At 35.5% G+C, this 16,632-nt stretch overlaps 1 protein-coding gene and 1 long non-coding RNA gene across 2 annotated transcripts; one reads left to right on the plus strand and one right to left on the minus strand.

Moving 5' to 3' along the window:
• Positions 1–7,786: 7,786 nt before the first annotated feature.
• On the minus strand, positions 7,787–15,908 carry LOC149569871 (putative ABC transporter C family member 15). The gene is made up of 10 exons (XM_089822593.1): positions 12,956–15,908; positions 12,691–12,777; positions 11,697–12,383; positions 11,122–11,286; positions 10,575–10,869; positions 10,120–10,334; positions 9,724–10,029; positions 8,938–9,001; positions 8,467–8,706; positions 7,787–8,378 (listed from the first exon to the last, which is right to left on the minus strand). The coding sequence occupies exons 1-10, from the start codon at positions 15,293–15,295 to the stop codon at positions 8,275–8,277; spliced, it is 4,503 nt and encodes a 1,500-aa protein (XP_089678719.1). The 5' UTR covers positions 15,296–15,908; the 3' UTR covers positions 7,787–8,274.
• On the plus strand, positions 8,267–9,285 carry LOC149569872 (uncharacterized). Its single transcript, XR_016362826.1, has 2 exons — positions 8,267–8,405; positions 8,893–9,285. It is a non-coding gene; the product is annotated as an uncharacterized LOC149569872 (long non-coding RNA).
• Positions 15,909–16,632: the final 724 nt, after the last annotated feature.

A 16,632-nucleotide genomic window follows, 5' to 3' on the forward strand; every position in this document is an offset into this window, starting at 1 on the left:
TTCATGGCCATAGCCACAACCGAGAAAACTATGTGAACAAGCATGAATCCACACATTCCATGCCATGCTTTCAACCTTCACAAATGCTCCCTTGGCTAACCTGTCAAGCCTTGTCCTGCTCGACTCTTGCCTTTTGTCTTCTCCTTGTCACTCTCTCTCTCTCTACAACAACAACCCTTATGGCTGCTTATATAGTAGCAAGTCCCACAAAACCACTAAATGGTATTACATAAACCATGTGCTAAAACCATGTGCTACCTAACCCACTGACCCCACATTTAATATTGGGCATTTAATTTTTTTCCCCAATATTAAATAATTACATGAAATATTTTCACAATGTTACAATACAACTCATCAAGAATATTCCATGGGAATCTTTACATGTTGCACGTCCATCTAGGCACAACATTACATAATAAAAATAAAATAATAAAATAACAATATTATGCAATGTGTGCAACACCCATTATCTCAACAATCTCCCACTTGTTGTATACATTGCATAGGGTCAATCCGTAGCCACATAAATGAACAAGGGAACAATCCCTCCCAACACATCCACCATCATGGATCAAAATACACCAAGTGCTCCATCCTGGTACCTGCAACAAAATCAAAGTATCCAGCATCTCAAACATGAATGATCTCACCTCCTATTATGCCACTGCCACTAGACATAGATAGAAGCCATCCAAAGAGAAAAACACCCAACTTGTCGCATTAGAAGATCATAAAATCCTGTACCAACTGAAATTCCAAGCACAAAAACCTAATCCAAAGGTAATCACATGTATCTGTAGTTGTCAAAATATCCATAGCTGAAATAGCACCCACAACAAAGTGCCAAACCCATCCAACTATCCATACCTCAAAGGTATAACAAGTGAATCTTATATCACCGACATATCCAATCTATAACCTGCAATCACAAGCCTCAAGAGCAATACCTACCACATATATACCAAGAAGCTCCCACTGCAAAAGATAATGTCAAAACTATAACCAATCCACTCACAACATCTCAAAGAAGTGAATCCATGTAGTATCAAGGACATCCACAATACATAAACCAATATCTTGCAAGAATAACTCTCATAACAAATCTCCAATAGTCTCCCAAATTCTCCACAACCAACAAAGGAAAGAGATAAAGAAATAACCATGTTATCTCTCACATGACAAACATGAGCACAAACTAGTGATCACAATCTCCAACCAATCTCAAATCCAATGTAGGAAAAACTGAACATCCAAGAAGATAACTAAGACAAGAGAAACCATGCAAATCATAACCTGTATCATGTCCTTCTACACACACCTCTAGATGTAAACTGTGCAAGTATGATCTCCTTCATAAAATCCCAACAAGAAGCCTCAACAACACCCAAAGCATACCATATAACTAATCATGGATGTAAGCCTCTCACAAGAAGATCAAACTCAATAAACCATTCCTAAACCAAGGAATAACCATTCCTAATCCAAGGAATATGCCCAATATAAAACCATCTCCCAAACTCAACCAGCATAACAACATATGCACATGGAGATAACCAATGCTAAACCATCTCTCAAATGAACCCTCCAGAACTAACTCATGTACCATAGCTCAAGATCCATATCCATGAAAGACAAGCATAAATATAATGCAATTGAGAGAAACAATGGGCTATACCTCTCAAGTAGCAAACCGCCGAGTAGACCAAGAGTGGGGAATGAGAATGCTCATCAAGATACCCAAGTCTCCAACCAAGACTCATCTAAGAACAATCTCCTCTCAAGTCCATATCAGGTGACTGCCCCTCGGACTTCCTGTTGAAACCATCAACCGTCCCAACAAATACTTCTCTAATCCAAGAGAAATCAGCATCACCACCATCTCTAAGTATCCATGAGCACTTGTAACCAATCAATCCATGCCAACTCCAAATGCAACATAGCAATAACATGAAGTATCCAGCTTATGATCAGTGTACTCAGTACCAAGAAACTAAACCAAGATCAATGTCAAAGTTCCAACCATGGCCTCAGGAACATAAACATGACAACATGATCTTACCATCTCAACTAAAGAGATAACATGCTCCATATGAACACACCATAACATGTCACAACTCTAAACATGTATCAAGAGTATACCATGAAATAATAATGAAACCATCCTCATACCAAGGATAACATGCCAAATAAAAGCATAAATCACACCTTTGCCAAGAACCCTGTGAGTCCTCAAGATGCAACCATCTCCACACACCATGAAGAAAACCATCTCCACATACCAGGAAGAACCATCTCCACATACCATGAAGATAACCAAGAACTCCATGAGTCCTCAAGATCTAACCATCTTCACACCATGAAGATAACAAGTGCACCATGCAAATGTCAAAGATGCTTCTGCAGCAACAAGATCTAAGACAAACCTCCAACATCTGCAAACACTCAATAAATATATCAATGCCAACAACTCCCACTCAACTGTGGTACCGAGTCACCTATGGCATCATAAAATCCATCTTCTCCAAACCAAGAAGGTATAAACCAAACCAGGAACTAATCCTGCACTGTCACCCCATCACTGTCACAAGCTCCCACTAAACTGTGTATCCAAGCTATCCATGACATCATAATTAAAAATAACCATCCTCTAACCATGAGAATCAACCAAGGCATCAAACCATCAAAGAACTCAAAGTGCACATCATGAGCTCCTCAAAAGAAAACCAAATAACCATGATCCTCAACCAAGAAGATATACCACCATAACCAAATCAGAAAATCCAAGCTAATGAACATCAAGGATGTACCTGTATGACCAATCATGTCATGCCAAAATCCATGACACCATGATCACATCCATGAACCGAGCATCTGGCTCTCAATATGTCCAACCTATCAGCATAGTCAACCACAATCCTCCACCATGACTGTACCTGGTAACAACATCTCATCCCTTCTACATGAAGATAAAATCATGTGACTTAGGGCATAGACAACCCAAATCCAAGCCACCAATTTGAATATGCATTAATAATGAAAGATCAATGGGCAAAGACAACCCATAACCAAGCCATAAATGCAACCTGTAAGTATAGACTGCTTACAACACTGCACAACTTGTAGACCCAACAAGTCATCATGCATATCCAAACTAAACACTGATAACCATATCATCATGAGACCAATCTGAATATGAACTGAGTATACAATGACATCAAATCTTAAATCTTCAATGCCATAAACTCACAATGTTACCATAGTCAAAATATATCTATAAACTGTTCAGATCAATATATCAATAAATAAATCATGCCAAAACCATACCAAATCTGAACCATTGTGTAGAGCTCTCCAAGAGCTTTCCGTTGACTACTCGAAGTCCAAAATCCGACTCCGTATGCCCAAGTTATGGCCCAATTTGTGCTCAAAATAAATAACATCCGACTTTAGGGCTCTCAAAACCTGACAAAATATCAAAATCATAGAACCAAACCTACACCATCTTGTAGTGCTCTGAATTAGCTTTCCAACGCCTGTAAGAACTCTGAAATCCGATATTCTGAGAGAAAGTTATGGTTGTTTTACTAAGATAGTCTTTTTACCATTTTCAGTACGATTTTTTATTTTTTATTTTTTCAGAGACGAAAATTTTGACGAGATTAAATTTGACGGCCATCATGGGCTGAAACCAATAAAACTCTTTCATTTCCTCTGAACATGGCCAAACTAGGGCATATTATATATCAAAATTTATGGAAATGTTAACCCAGATCCAATGGTGAGGTCTGTTTTTACCCAAGAGGTCATTTCTGCATGCTACCCCCCAAAACCCTCATTTCAATGAAACATCCAAAAAATCCTTTTGTCCAACAATTTCACATGCCCAAATATTTAAACATCCCATCATAACAACAAACCAAAAACTCTCAGATCTGCAATAAATTATTCATATATCTTGCCCTTTCTTTTATCCTCTCATGCATTCTCATGGATTCAATCTAGGGTTACAATAATAAAACCATAGCTTTGATACCACTTGTAAGAAAACTTGGCAATAAAGAATATAACCGTTTCCACATAACCCATAATAGATCTAAAATAAACACGGAATTAATATCCACATGCAAGAGAATAGAAAACATACCCACAAAATTGTGACACAAGATATACCTTGGGAAACCCTCATTGAGGGAAAAACCCAGCCTCCAAAAGCATCCATCACCATGTATTATTTAGAAAAAAAATACCATTGCCATACAACCATGGAAGCCTTCATGGCCATAGCCACAACCGAGCAAACTATGTGAACAAGCATGAATCCACACATCCCATGCCATGCTTTCAACCTTCACAAATGCTCCCTTGGCTAACCTGTCAAGCCTTGTCCTGCTCGACTCTTGCCTTTTGTCTTCTCCTTGTCACTCTCTCTATCTCTCTACAACAACTACCCTTGTGGCTGCTTATATAGTAGCAAGTCCTACAAAACCACGAAATGGTATTACATAAACCATGTGCTAAAACCATGTGCTACCTAACCCACTGACCCCACATTTAATATTGGGCATTTAATTCTTTTCCCCAATATTAAATAATTACATGAAATATTTTCACAATGTTACAATACAACTCATCAAGAATATTTCATGGGAATCTTTACATGTTGCACGTCCATCTAGGCACAACATTACATAATAAAAATAAAATAATAAAATAAAAATATTATGCAATGTGTGCAACACCCATTATCTCAACAGTATGAACATAAAACTTGGTTAGGTTTAGTGTTAGGGCATGGATATGGGCTAATATCATGGTTTACATTTATGTTTAGAATTTAGTGTCTATATGGTAGAGTTAAGAATATAACGTTTGAAACTTAACTTATTAACTAGCGAGGCATTTAAGGTCTAGAGTTAGTTTTAGGATTGAAGTAAGGGTATCAGATTATGCATTAGGTGTTGAAAATTTATTTTACGCTCCCCTCGAGATTCATGACAAGGGATTAACTACCCCTAGTGTACTATAAGTTGAGTGCTTGTATCGGGTATTGAATATCGGTCTTTTGGTGCAACAACAACCCCACTCTAACAAGTGGTATCAAAGCTTGGTCATAGGTTCAAATCCTCAGACCCTCAAGTAACACTGAGGAGGATATTGTTGAAAATTTATTTAGCACCCCCCTCAAGATTTGTGACAAGGTCTTAACCACCTCTTGTGTACTATAAGTTGAGTGGTTGTATCAGGCATTGACAGAGCGATCTTTTAGTGCAATGGCAACCCCACTCTAACATCAGGTAGGGTTAAGTTAGGATGTACATATTAAGGTCATTATTACTATGGCTCTAGTCAAGATTGGATTATGGTTAGCATTCAAATTAGGATAGAGTTATATAGTTCAATTGCTCTTATAGTTGAAGCATAATTTTTACTAGACTTCAGGATAGAATATGGTTATGGTTCAAGTAGAGCAAAATGTGAACTAGTTATAGTTAAGGTCAAAAAGTGAATTATAGTTATGGTTCAAGATTATGGTTAGAATTTGATTATTAAATTCAAGGTCTAATATATACCTAAGATTTGGGTTATAGTTAAATTAGGGATACAAATAGGGTAATAAGTGAATATATTAGAGTTAGAAAAACATTTCATAAACATGTATTTAAGTGTAAAGTGTAGGTTCAAGTATAGGGTTTATACAAATCCTAGCAATAAACTTTGGCTAATATTTAATATGTACAGAAAAATAATTTACAATTACAATTTAGTTGAAATAAATCTAAAACATCAATGTAAATACATGTTTAAACAATCTAAACATCTAATGCATCTAGAATCATCCATCACTTTAACTTTAATTATGTGTCATATAAATTAAATACATCCAAACATCTAAAATACTAACTTTTAAATGAACATCTACAAAACAAAAATTTAAATGAACATCTAAATATCAAAAAAGGGAGTAGAAAAAACATAATCTAAATATAATTTGAATAATGATCCATACAAAAAAAATAATTTACAATGCAAATCTAGAATTTTACATATATAAAACTACTAATTGTGAACAAAAAAGCAATAAATTGACGAAATTGTAAATTAAAAAAGTAAAATGAAATAAAATAATATAAAACAAATTAAAATACCTAGAAGAGTGAAAAATCAGCAAGGTGGTTAGTAGAAAGCTCAAATTGGGCTCCCATTTATAAGCGCAAATCGAGCTTCCATCTCCAAATAGTGATCAGTAATGAAAATGACAAAAAAACCCCCAAAATGGGTTTTTTGTTTTTACAAATCGGGATTTGATTTTTAAACTATGGTTCGGGTGCTCGATCTATATTAAAAAATTGGGTGCCCAATTTTTGCATATGGATTGGGCACCCAAACCATAACAGGTGCTTGGTTCTTAAGAATCAAGTGCCCATTTCTAAAGAAGTCACATTCCGTGAAATGGACTTCCACAAAGTTGAGACCCAACTTCTTGCGCACACCCATTCATATTTTATTATTTGATATGTGACAAGTGATGTAGAGAATCATGAGTATTTCATACATATGAATTATTAAGTGTTATATCCTAGCTTAGTTTATATTTTCATGGTTTGGGAGATTTATGGTCAACTTTAAATTAACTAATAGATAGATAGAGGAACAACTTCTTTTAAGAGTGATATTATTTAGCACAAATTCATCTTATTAGGTCTATAGGATCATGTGATTGAGCTTTATAGAACTCAAGTAGAAGAGTATTCTCACTTTTACAAATTAGTTCTCAATTACTTCAATTGATCATGAAATTGGCTTGAAGCTAGTTTGGGTTTTTTTCACTAGGGTTAATGGTTAGCATTTCTATTAAGAGGAGCTTATATTATCATTAACATTCTAATGTCTAAGCTTTGAATGACACATCCCATAGAAACTCATTCCAATGACTAGATGGAGCATTATCATTTGATCTATTATGCACTTTATCAACCTATATCTGCCAAGCCAAATACACCATTATTATCCTTTGAAATATTTAAAAGAAAAATCATTAATTTAATATTATTCATATATTTCAGTTACAAGTTTGTATTTGGTACTTAACTTCTACTTCTAAAATATAAGTGACTTGTTGCGTAGTCTTTTCTTTGGTTTGTAGGTCTCTATGGAGAGCACATAATAAAGAACATATTTGAGTGATCACATCCTTATAAGGTCAATTACTTTATATGGACCCCCTTCTCTTACCTTACACACATGTTTGAGAGTGATATATACTTTGTGATGCATGATTGTTTAAGATTCTCATGAACCTCAAAATCATTATAAAATATAATAGTAAAATTAGCATACCAATGTCATTTCTCATTAAATATTGTGTCTATTTTAATGGGATATTTTATATATACATCCACAAATGATATAAATATTATACAAAGTTGAGTTTATTTTCCTACCCTTTACCTATCCATATATAAACATGTCCCTATGCACATTCTCTTATGCGTTTAACTTACTTTTACATTTATTACATTCATTTATGCACCTAGCATCATGTAATTTTCAACCACTTACATTTGTCTATTTCATTATCTAATCATTTTAATATTTAGAAAGTTGATCTTATTACCAAATCAAACCTTATTCTTTAAAATTGAAACTTTAAATTTAACAAATTCTATCCTCATTTTCCCACTCCCAACACCTTATAATTATTTGAAATTGATAACTAGCCAACCCTCTTTTTCTAGAACCCTAAAATAATTCAACATGAAATTTACACTCTCATGACAGCATGTTTAGTATTTAAAGATTATCTTAATCCTCATTTTATAGAACATAAGAATAATCAAATTCTAATATAGTTATATACTACATAGGGCAACAAATTTGCATAAATAATCTTAGAGCCTTTACCTATTGTCTTAAGATCCTACTTGTTTTTAGGGCTAACCTAATGAAATTTGCCTTCACAAATAATGACAACACTCAAATGTGTTTCTAAATCCCCAACTCTTAATTCGACAGTAGAATGACCGAGCAGTACTATATATTGGGTAGAATCAAGTTTCGGACAACTTAGACAATGTTTGTGTTGATGGATCTAACCCTAGTGTCTAAACAAACATAGCACATACCGATTAAAGAACCAGTATAGAATCTAAAGCATTCATATGATAGAGAAGTCATGGATCAAGCATTTCCATTCATTTCAATTGGGGATTTAGTGCCCAACATATTTGAAATCCCATGATGGTTTGAAAGCAAGAAAACTTGGCTGTTTCCTTACGGATTAGGCGATCTGAGAGAGTACTCTGCAACAAGCTTTGCAAACGATGAAGATTTGTCTTCAAGTAGCTTTGCCGGAGTGTCGAATTCATCAATTTTTCCTGTTGCAAGAGAAGATATCAAAACCGGTATGCATAACATTTGTTTGCAGTTAGAATTTAGAAAAGTAGAGTGGTTTGAATTTCATACCATCGCTCAATACTAGAACCAAATCACTGTCACATACGGATGGAATTCTATGTGCTATAGTGATGACTGTACAGCCAGAAAACTGGGTGTTGATCGTTTGCTGAATAATCCAATCTGTTGCGGTGTCCACTGAGGCTGTGGCTTCATCAAGAACCAATATGCGGCTTCGTTTGAGTAATACTCTTCCCAGGCACACAAGCTGCCTTTGCCCCACACTCCAATTATCTCCATTCTCATTTACTGCATAGTGAATCATTACATTGTTAAATTAGACATTTGTTCTAGGAAAAAAACACCAAAAAATTTCTCTCTAGGGTTTCTTTAGCAGGATTGTAATGTTCTATCAAGGAACTCTCGAAAACAGTGTAATAGTGTAAATCATGTATAGAATAGTTTTTTTTTTTTAAACAAATATATTTCTTTCAGATGTTCGGAGGATTCCTTGACGGAGAAAGTAAAAGAGAGACAAACCAGGGGCATCGAGTTTCCCTTCTTTTTCTCTGACAACGTCTTCAAGTTGGCATTTTTCCAAAGCCTGGAGCATATTAAAAAACGCAGTAAATCTTTCATTCATAAAAAAAAAAAATATCAGGGAGAGATCCCAATAGTTGGGCATTTTAATTTTGAGTTTTTGAAAATTGTAAATAAATTTTTTTTATATCACTTTTAATTGTTTATAGCAGTTGTAGTTAATTGACAAGTCTCTTACTTATAAGTAAGGTTTTAAGACTACATCATCAAATATGATGTTACATCAGTATATTTTGTCAAAATGTCTAAAGTCAACTATAAAAGAGGGAGATGATTGACACTTGTGCAGCTGATGTAGCATCACATTATTTGTTGGTTTTAGATCTAAGAGATACATTTCATTTCAATTATGGATAGTTATTATCAGAAATAGTAACTTTAAAGTAACAACTATTAGTTCAATGCTGTAAAAAGAAATGGACATTAAACCTACACATATTAAATCAACAAATGCTATCACAACCATTAAAACATATTCAACTAGAAAAGCATCTACCCAGAAGACAGATTGAATATTAATTTATTATTTAATATTAACTTAAAATTATAAATTGACTGTTTTTTAAATTTGAAAGAATTAATTAATTAAAATATTCACCCTAATTAAAATATTCAGCCATTCTGTGACTGCATAGTCCTTTAGCTCAACTACTATATCTTTTCTCCTTTTAACTCTTGAAAATTAGTTTGATTACAGCCAACAGAAATAAGCAAGTGTAACCCTACCTCCCAAATCTGTTCATCCGAGTAATCACCCAAAGGATCTAGATTAGTCCTTACGGTACCCTCAAACATTGTTGGTTCTTGTGGAATAACGCTTAGGTTGGATCTTAGATCATGCAAACCTACTGTTAAAATGTCAATTCCATCGATGACTATCCTGCCGTGTGCTGGCTCTACAATTCGAAAAAGTGATTGAATAAGAGTAGATTTTCCACTGCCTGTCCGTCCTACGATTCCCACCTTCTTCCCTCCGGGGAATGTGCATGTAATCCCTTTTAATACAAGTGGAAGCTGTGGTGCATACCTCACCTAATGCGTTGAATAAAAGATGAAGTATTAGTAAGAATGGAAGCAATAGAATATATGAAGATAAATGGCTTGTTATTTGCAACTACAGACCTGTAGATCAATTAAACTTATTGTTCCTCTGGATGGCCAGTCAGAGCTTGGTCTGGAGTTCTCTATTACTAATGGAGCCTCACTAGGTATTGATGTATACTGGAAGATTCTCTCTACAGAAATCATTTTGTTCTCCACCTCACAGAAAGTCCATATCACCCACGATTGTGTTGAATTCAGACTCAAGCCATATGTTACTGCAAACCCTGCAATGCCTGTTAAGGTCATTTGGTTAGCATTAATGTTCTGATTGAAGAATTTATCTTATTTGTTCAATTTGGTGTCATAATGGGCCACCCTTAAACATCATATACTAATGAAAAAAGTTGAGTTTGGAAAAAGTTACAACTTTAACTATTTAACAGTTTTAGTCAGAATCAAGTTTTAATGTGTGATGTTTAAGCCATCTGGTCATAACGAATAATTGAATCCAAAGGAATGCTATCATTACTTACTTGGATTGATTAGACCCTCTGGCAACCAAAATAGTAACACCATAGAGAATGCAAACACGAGATCTGACAAAAGATCAAGCCGAAAGCCAAGCCACTCTGCAGCCCCACTATAATGGAAGGAAGGTCTGGAATAACCATCAATCATATCAAGATTTGTCTTCATAAATCGAGACTCCTGGTCAAAACTTCTGATCGTGGATACTCCAGAGATTGATTCTGAAAAGTGTTGTATGATTGGAGCTTTACAAGTTCCAATCAACCGAGAGAGTTCCCTAGAAGTCACAATATAATATTGCTGCACGCAATAAAAGTGAAAAAAAGTCAGACTACTCTCATTAGTAATCAATAGTATAAACAATCAAAGATAGGTCACGGAGTGTGATCCGAAACGTTGATGCTAAAAAACATACACAATCAAATCCAAAAGCAAAATTTGATATTAAAAACTCAAAAATCAGAAACATTCCAAAATAAAAGACAATCTTTCTAATAAAATATTATCTTTTTCTCAAAATTAGCAATGAATTACAAGTGAACTGGGACAAACCTGATACCATATACAAAGCGCAAGCACAGGTATAAACATAATAAAAGTCTGCCATACAACTTGAGAGATAACTAAGATAACCCCCAAAAGCTGTAGACTTGAGAAGGTTAAACCTCCTAGTAGGAAAGCAATGACCTGGTCCACTGTACCCTGGTCCGTTGATGCCTGCCAATATATATGTATGTTGAATTGTAAGGCTTTTATATGTAGAATATATCATTGACTAATCAAATTGATTAGATTTCTACAATCTATTTGATTATTCTATATAGATTTCTGGTTTTTGATTGTGTATATGTTTTTCGTCAATGTTTCAAATCACACTCCACGATCCATCATCAGAAGTAAAGAGCAAGAAAGGTGTCTGTGATAATGATAGATCACACTTTTCTTACTCTTTATTCCTAATGATAGAACACAGAATGCGATCTGAAACATTGATGAAAAACATATACACAATAAAAAACCAAAAATCTATATACAATAGTATCATTGACTTGCTAACTATAACTGGAATGAATACCTTTTGTTAAACAATAACAAAACAAGATCTTGAAACAGGAAGATCAACTGACCCGATTCAGTATACGTCCAGTGGGAGTTGAGTCAAAGAAGGACATTGGTGCATGAAACAAGGACTTGTGCATATCACTGAAAAGACGATTTGCACTTTTTAATCCAGCCACGGAAGTAATACTAGACCTCACAAAAGTGCAAAAGGCTGTTGCTGTTGCTAAAATGATGTAAACAAGAATGAGACGGGAGTAGCTAACAGGAGCCGTCTCATCTTCCGTTACAGGGGTTGCCCATGCCATCCAATAATTACCACTTATTTGAAATACTTGAAATAGTATTTGTGACAATAAGAGGATAGGAACTAAAGCACCACCATATGCTGCAGTGATATAAGACCAGTACACCCACGCACTTACCCTGCCACTCTCTCTTTCTTCTTCTTGCACCAGCTGTGAATGTTCATCTTCTTTTTCTTTTGGGTTGTGAATTTCTGGTTCGTTCTCTTCCTCTAGCTCTTGGGTGTTCTGCTTCTGGAGCTGTTTATGATTTACACCTTTTCCATTACCTGTATCGTCAGATGAAGATTCATCAACAAATCCATTTGATTGCAGGGTCTCAGATTTCTCCATATTATCAATAGATTTCAATGCTTTCTGATGTGCACCAACTAATTCCTCAAAATCTGAGCTTGATCGTAACATATCATCGTATTTGCCAGATTGAGTAATCTCACCATCTTTCATTACCTGAAAAAAAAGTTACAGAAGTGTCCGTAAGTGATTGGAATGGCTATTTTTGTTTCATGACTGCTGAAACCATTACCTGGTTCTTTGCACAACTAGATGTCAATTGTAATGTTATAAAAAGATGAGACACAAGACGAAGAGACTAAGAAAGAATATCTTTATAGAGAAATATGGCCGCTCTCAACTGTCACATATTAAGTAAAAAATTAAGAAAAAAGTAAGTTAACTTTGATTATTTATTACTTTTAGCTTAAAAATAAAGTTCTAATATGTAATGTTTAAGTCATGCGAAAAAATACCAACATACCAGAATGAGGTCGGCTGCATGTAAAAACTCCATTTGGTGAGTTACATAGACTACAGTTTTTGAACCCAGCATACCAAGTATACATTGCTGAAACAGGCAAAAAGATCAAGTGTTACAGAGTCAGAACCAAATGGTTTAAAGTAGCAAAGAACATATTATCCACGCAAAACCATATTCTCTATAAAATAATGCAGATTTGTAACCTATGGAAACAGCAAAAAGAGTAAATAAAAAAATTTCTCGTGTAAAGGCTAGATAAAATTACTTGGAAGATATGTGTCCCTGTATGTGCATCAACAGCACTAAATGGATCATCAAAAAGATAGATATCTGCATCTTGATATAAAGCCCGTGCAATCTGTACCCTTTGTTTTTGCCCACCACTCAGATTTATTCCTCTTTCTCCAATTTGTGTTTGGTCCCCCTTGGGCAACAATTCCAGATCTTTATTTAATGCGCAAGCCTGCAGCACAACGTCATACATGGTTTTGTCTTTCTCCTTTCCAAATAAAATATTAGCTTCGACATTTCCACTTTGTATCCATGGAGTCTGAGGAACATATGCCTTGGTACCACTTATCTTGAGAGTACCAGAAATCTTAGGTATTTCCCCGAGCATGCATGATAGGAGACTTGATTTTCCCGACCCAACAGTTCCACATACAGCAACTCTCATGCCTCTTTTTATATTGACATTTATGTCTCTTACGGTTGGAGAAGCGGGAGGAGGTTCCCAAGAGAAAATCCCTTCTTTGATCTCGATCGCCATGTCAGTTGTTTCTTTTGACACCTTTTCTACAACATCTTGTTGCAGTTCTTGCTCCTTCAGAAAAGAAGAAACGCGGTCTACCGAGACTTTAGTTTGAGCAATCACATTGATTAAGTCAGGAAGAGTGAATATTGGAATCCCAAGCATCCTAATGGTTGCAAGTGCGGATAGAACTCGACCAGATGTTAAAGGCACTCCAATCAACACACAAGTACCAAATGTGATCACAGATACAACCGTGGGTGCTGCAAAGAACGTAAAACCTATCACAGCCGCCGTGAAGAGAAATTTTATCAGCCAGTTACATTCGTTCTTCCTTAAAGTTTCTAGCCGCTGTAGAAACTTGGTCTCCCAAGCCTGCAATTTTAAGATCTTCATATTTCTCAACGTCTCTGATGTAGCCTTCATTCTCTCATCTTTTGCTTCCATGATCATCTTATTGTTATGCTTTTGCACTTTCCCTAGTGGGAAATTTAATAGCATAACTACTACCGTGGTAGCCATTGATGCAAATGATACCACTCCCAGTTTCTGATATAGAATAAGCATGGCCAGAACGACTTGAAAAGGTGCAATCCACAGATCATGCACGTACCAACAGAAAACCCCGATACGCCAAGCATCAATGCTCATTATATTGATTATTTCACCACTCATATGCTTTTGCCTTGACTGACTGGAAAGAACCAGGCCTTTCCTGTATATAAGAGATGTAAGGGCTGCCCTAATGCGTATGCTCATGTGGTTTGTAACAAAAAGACTATAACGTTTTGTTAAAGATGCCACAATCTGTGCTAGAAGAAATGAACAAACTAAAACAGCGCCCTCACTTGCAAATGCTTTCTCTCCAGCAAGACACCGAACCAAGCTATCTATAAAATATGGACCAACATATGATGAAATGCAATTCAGTAACTCTAGGAACCCCGTGAAAAGTAATTCATTCTTAACAAAAAGTATTGTGGCTAATCCTAATGAATGCCGATGAGCTCCGGCCTCTAGATGATTCCTAAAGTCATCATATACTTTGGCAGCCCTTGTTACATCTGCAACTTGGGGAACATCATCAAGAGCCAAAGACTTGTTCTGGCCAGCAGCAAGAACAGGATTAATCCAAGCAAATGTCATTCGACTAAAAATGTTTGCCGTTGCCCAAGGAGTGACTTTTGGCTTGGACCCTACATTTTTTTCTGAATTATCATTATTCAGTAGAGGCTCTTGAATGGTTTGATCAAATGGACCCCCAGGACCTCTGCCACAACTGACATAAAACAAAAATATTGAAAATAAAAAGCCCAGGACATCCACAACTATACTGAAAACAGCTCCTTTTCGTACCTTGAACTCTTTAATATTGAGGAAGACGAAGAACCCATATAAAATCAACGACAAGCTCCACCACATCCTTAGTAAAATTGGGAGCTTCCCTTTATTCTCTTCAGAGAATGAGTAATATGCATAAGCTGAGATTATAGCCCAAGATGTGGTCTGAACAATGTACTCTTCCTCCGCCGCAAAATCTTTAGGTTTTTTCTCAAGCCACCAAGATAGAGGGCTCCATATGCCTTGTATGGCGTACAAGACTGATAGAGAAACACAAACAGCTAGGGCCACTTTGTCTGTAACCCTAAATTGCAGGTTCTTAGGAATATCAGATCTTGAAACAGAAAAGTGCTTTCTCCAACAAAGGTTAAGGATGAGAGACACGATAAAGATGAGGTGAAACACAATTGCAACCACATGGCGGAAGGAAGATCCAGAAAAAACTTCTTGAAGCACTTCCCAGTACCTATCTTCTTCCATTGTCAAGGACAGAATTGCCTGAATCGATTCCATCTCACAAATATCACTAAGCTCTTTGCTGCTTCATTTGCCCGAGAAAGGGAATATCTATTTCCAATACCCACTTATAAAACCCACTTCAAAAGCCTCACTACAGCATCATGTTTTCTATATCAACAAAAACAGATTTGTTCAAGCTAGCTGTTCTAATGTTCTGCAATTTTGTTGATTAAACATGGATGCAAATGCCAAAACGGGCAAATAATTACAAAGCAGTCATTAGCCAAACACAAATCATTGATTCTCTTATATTTTTATTGACGTCACCTTCTTTACAATTTGGATTGATCTCCTCCGTCTCTGTAGCTAACAGCTGTTAGAATCATCCTCAGTGCGGGATTATTGAGTTTCAATAGTTTCAGTTGACTGCATGGTCTAAATTTTCAGTAAAGATTGGAGTTCTATTTCCCTTTTTTGGTGCAAATCAGTGGTAGAAAAACAATTCCGCGCCATCCAACTAATAACACACTATGAAACTACTCCAAGTTATGCAAATCTGTTGCCATTAAACAATATTCTTGGAGAATTTGAGGTTACGGTTACTAATTCAGGGATGGAATAAATTAACAGAGCAGCAAAATCCATGGAATAAGGAAGAATATAAAGGTCCGGTTTATTTCTTAGTCCAAAACCATCGGTTAAGATAATTTTTCGCCTAAAATAAAATGGACATTTTATCTTAAATCGTTATTAATGCTCTCCTTAACAGAAATGACCGTTCACAGTGCTTTGAGCAACAGAAGAACCGATCTTAGTGCTTTGACTATCAGTAAAACTATAGCCCTACGCGAACAAATTGTATTTAGCAACCGAGTTCCTCCTTGGAAAGCTCATTTGGAAACAAATTGATGTTGCATTACGGGTTTTTGGTTTTAATTTGTTGCACGGTGATTAGCTGAGGGATGGTAGAATAATTCAAAGCAATCAAATCATCATTAGTTTTGGAGTGACTTATTATTGGATCAATTAAGGAATCAAGATTGATTTATTTAAGTTGTATATATGTTACATTTGATACAGTTATACAATATTGTATTAATAGTAATTTTAAAAAAAAATTTTAATTATTAGAGATTTTTAGATTAAGCTTTAGTTGAATGTTTAAAAAGTCATTTTTTGAACATATTTTGAAATGTGTTTAATAATTGTGTGACGAGTCACACATCCACACACCGATAGACTTATTACTATCAGACTTATGACTGCAGCATTGTGAAACACAAAGCAATCTGTCATAAAATATTTAATGTTGCAAATACAATCACAGTGTTATTGGATTAAGGCCGATTTGAATGGGAAAGAAATCATTTGATGTGTAGTGTTGTTGGATT

Source organism: Cupressus sempervirens, chromosome 3, assembly GCF_028749045.1.
Source record: "Cupressus sempervirens isolate cs-2001-9-10 chromosome 3, ASM2874904v1, whole genome shotgun sequence".
NCBI classification, from domain to species: Eukaryota; Viridiplantae; Streptophyta; class Pinopsida; order Cupressales; family Cupressaceae; genus Cupressus; species Cupressus sempervirens.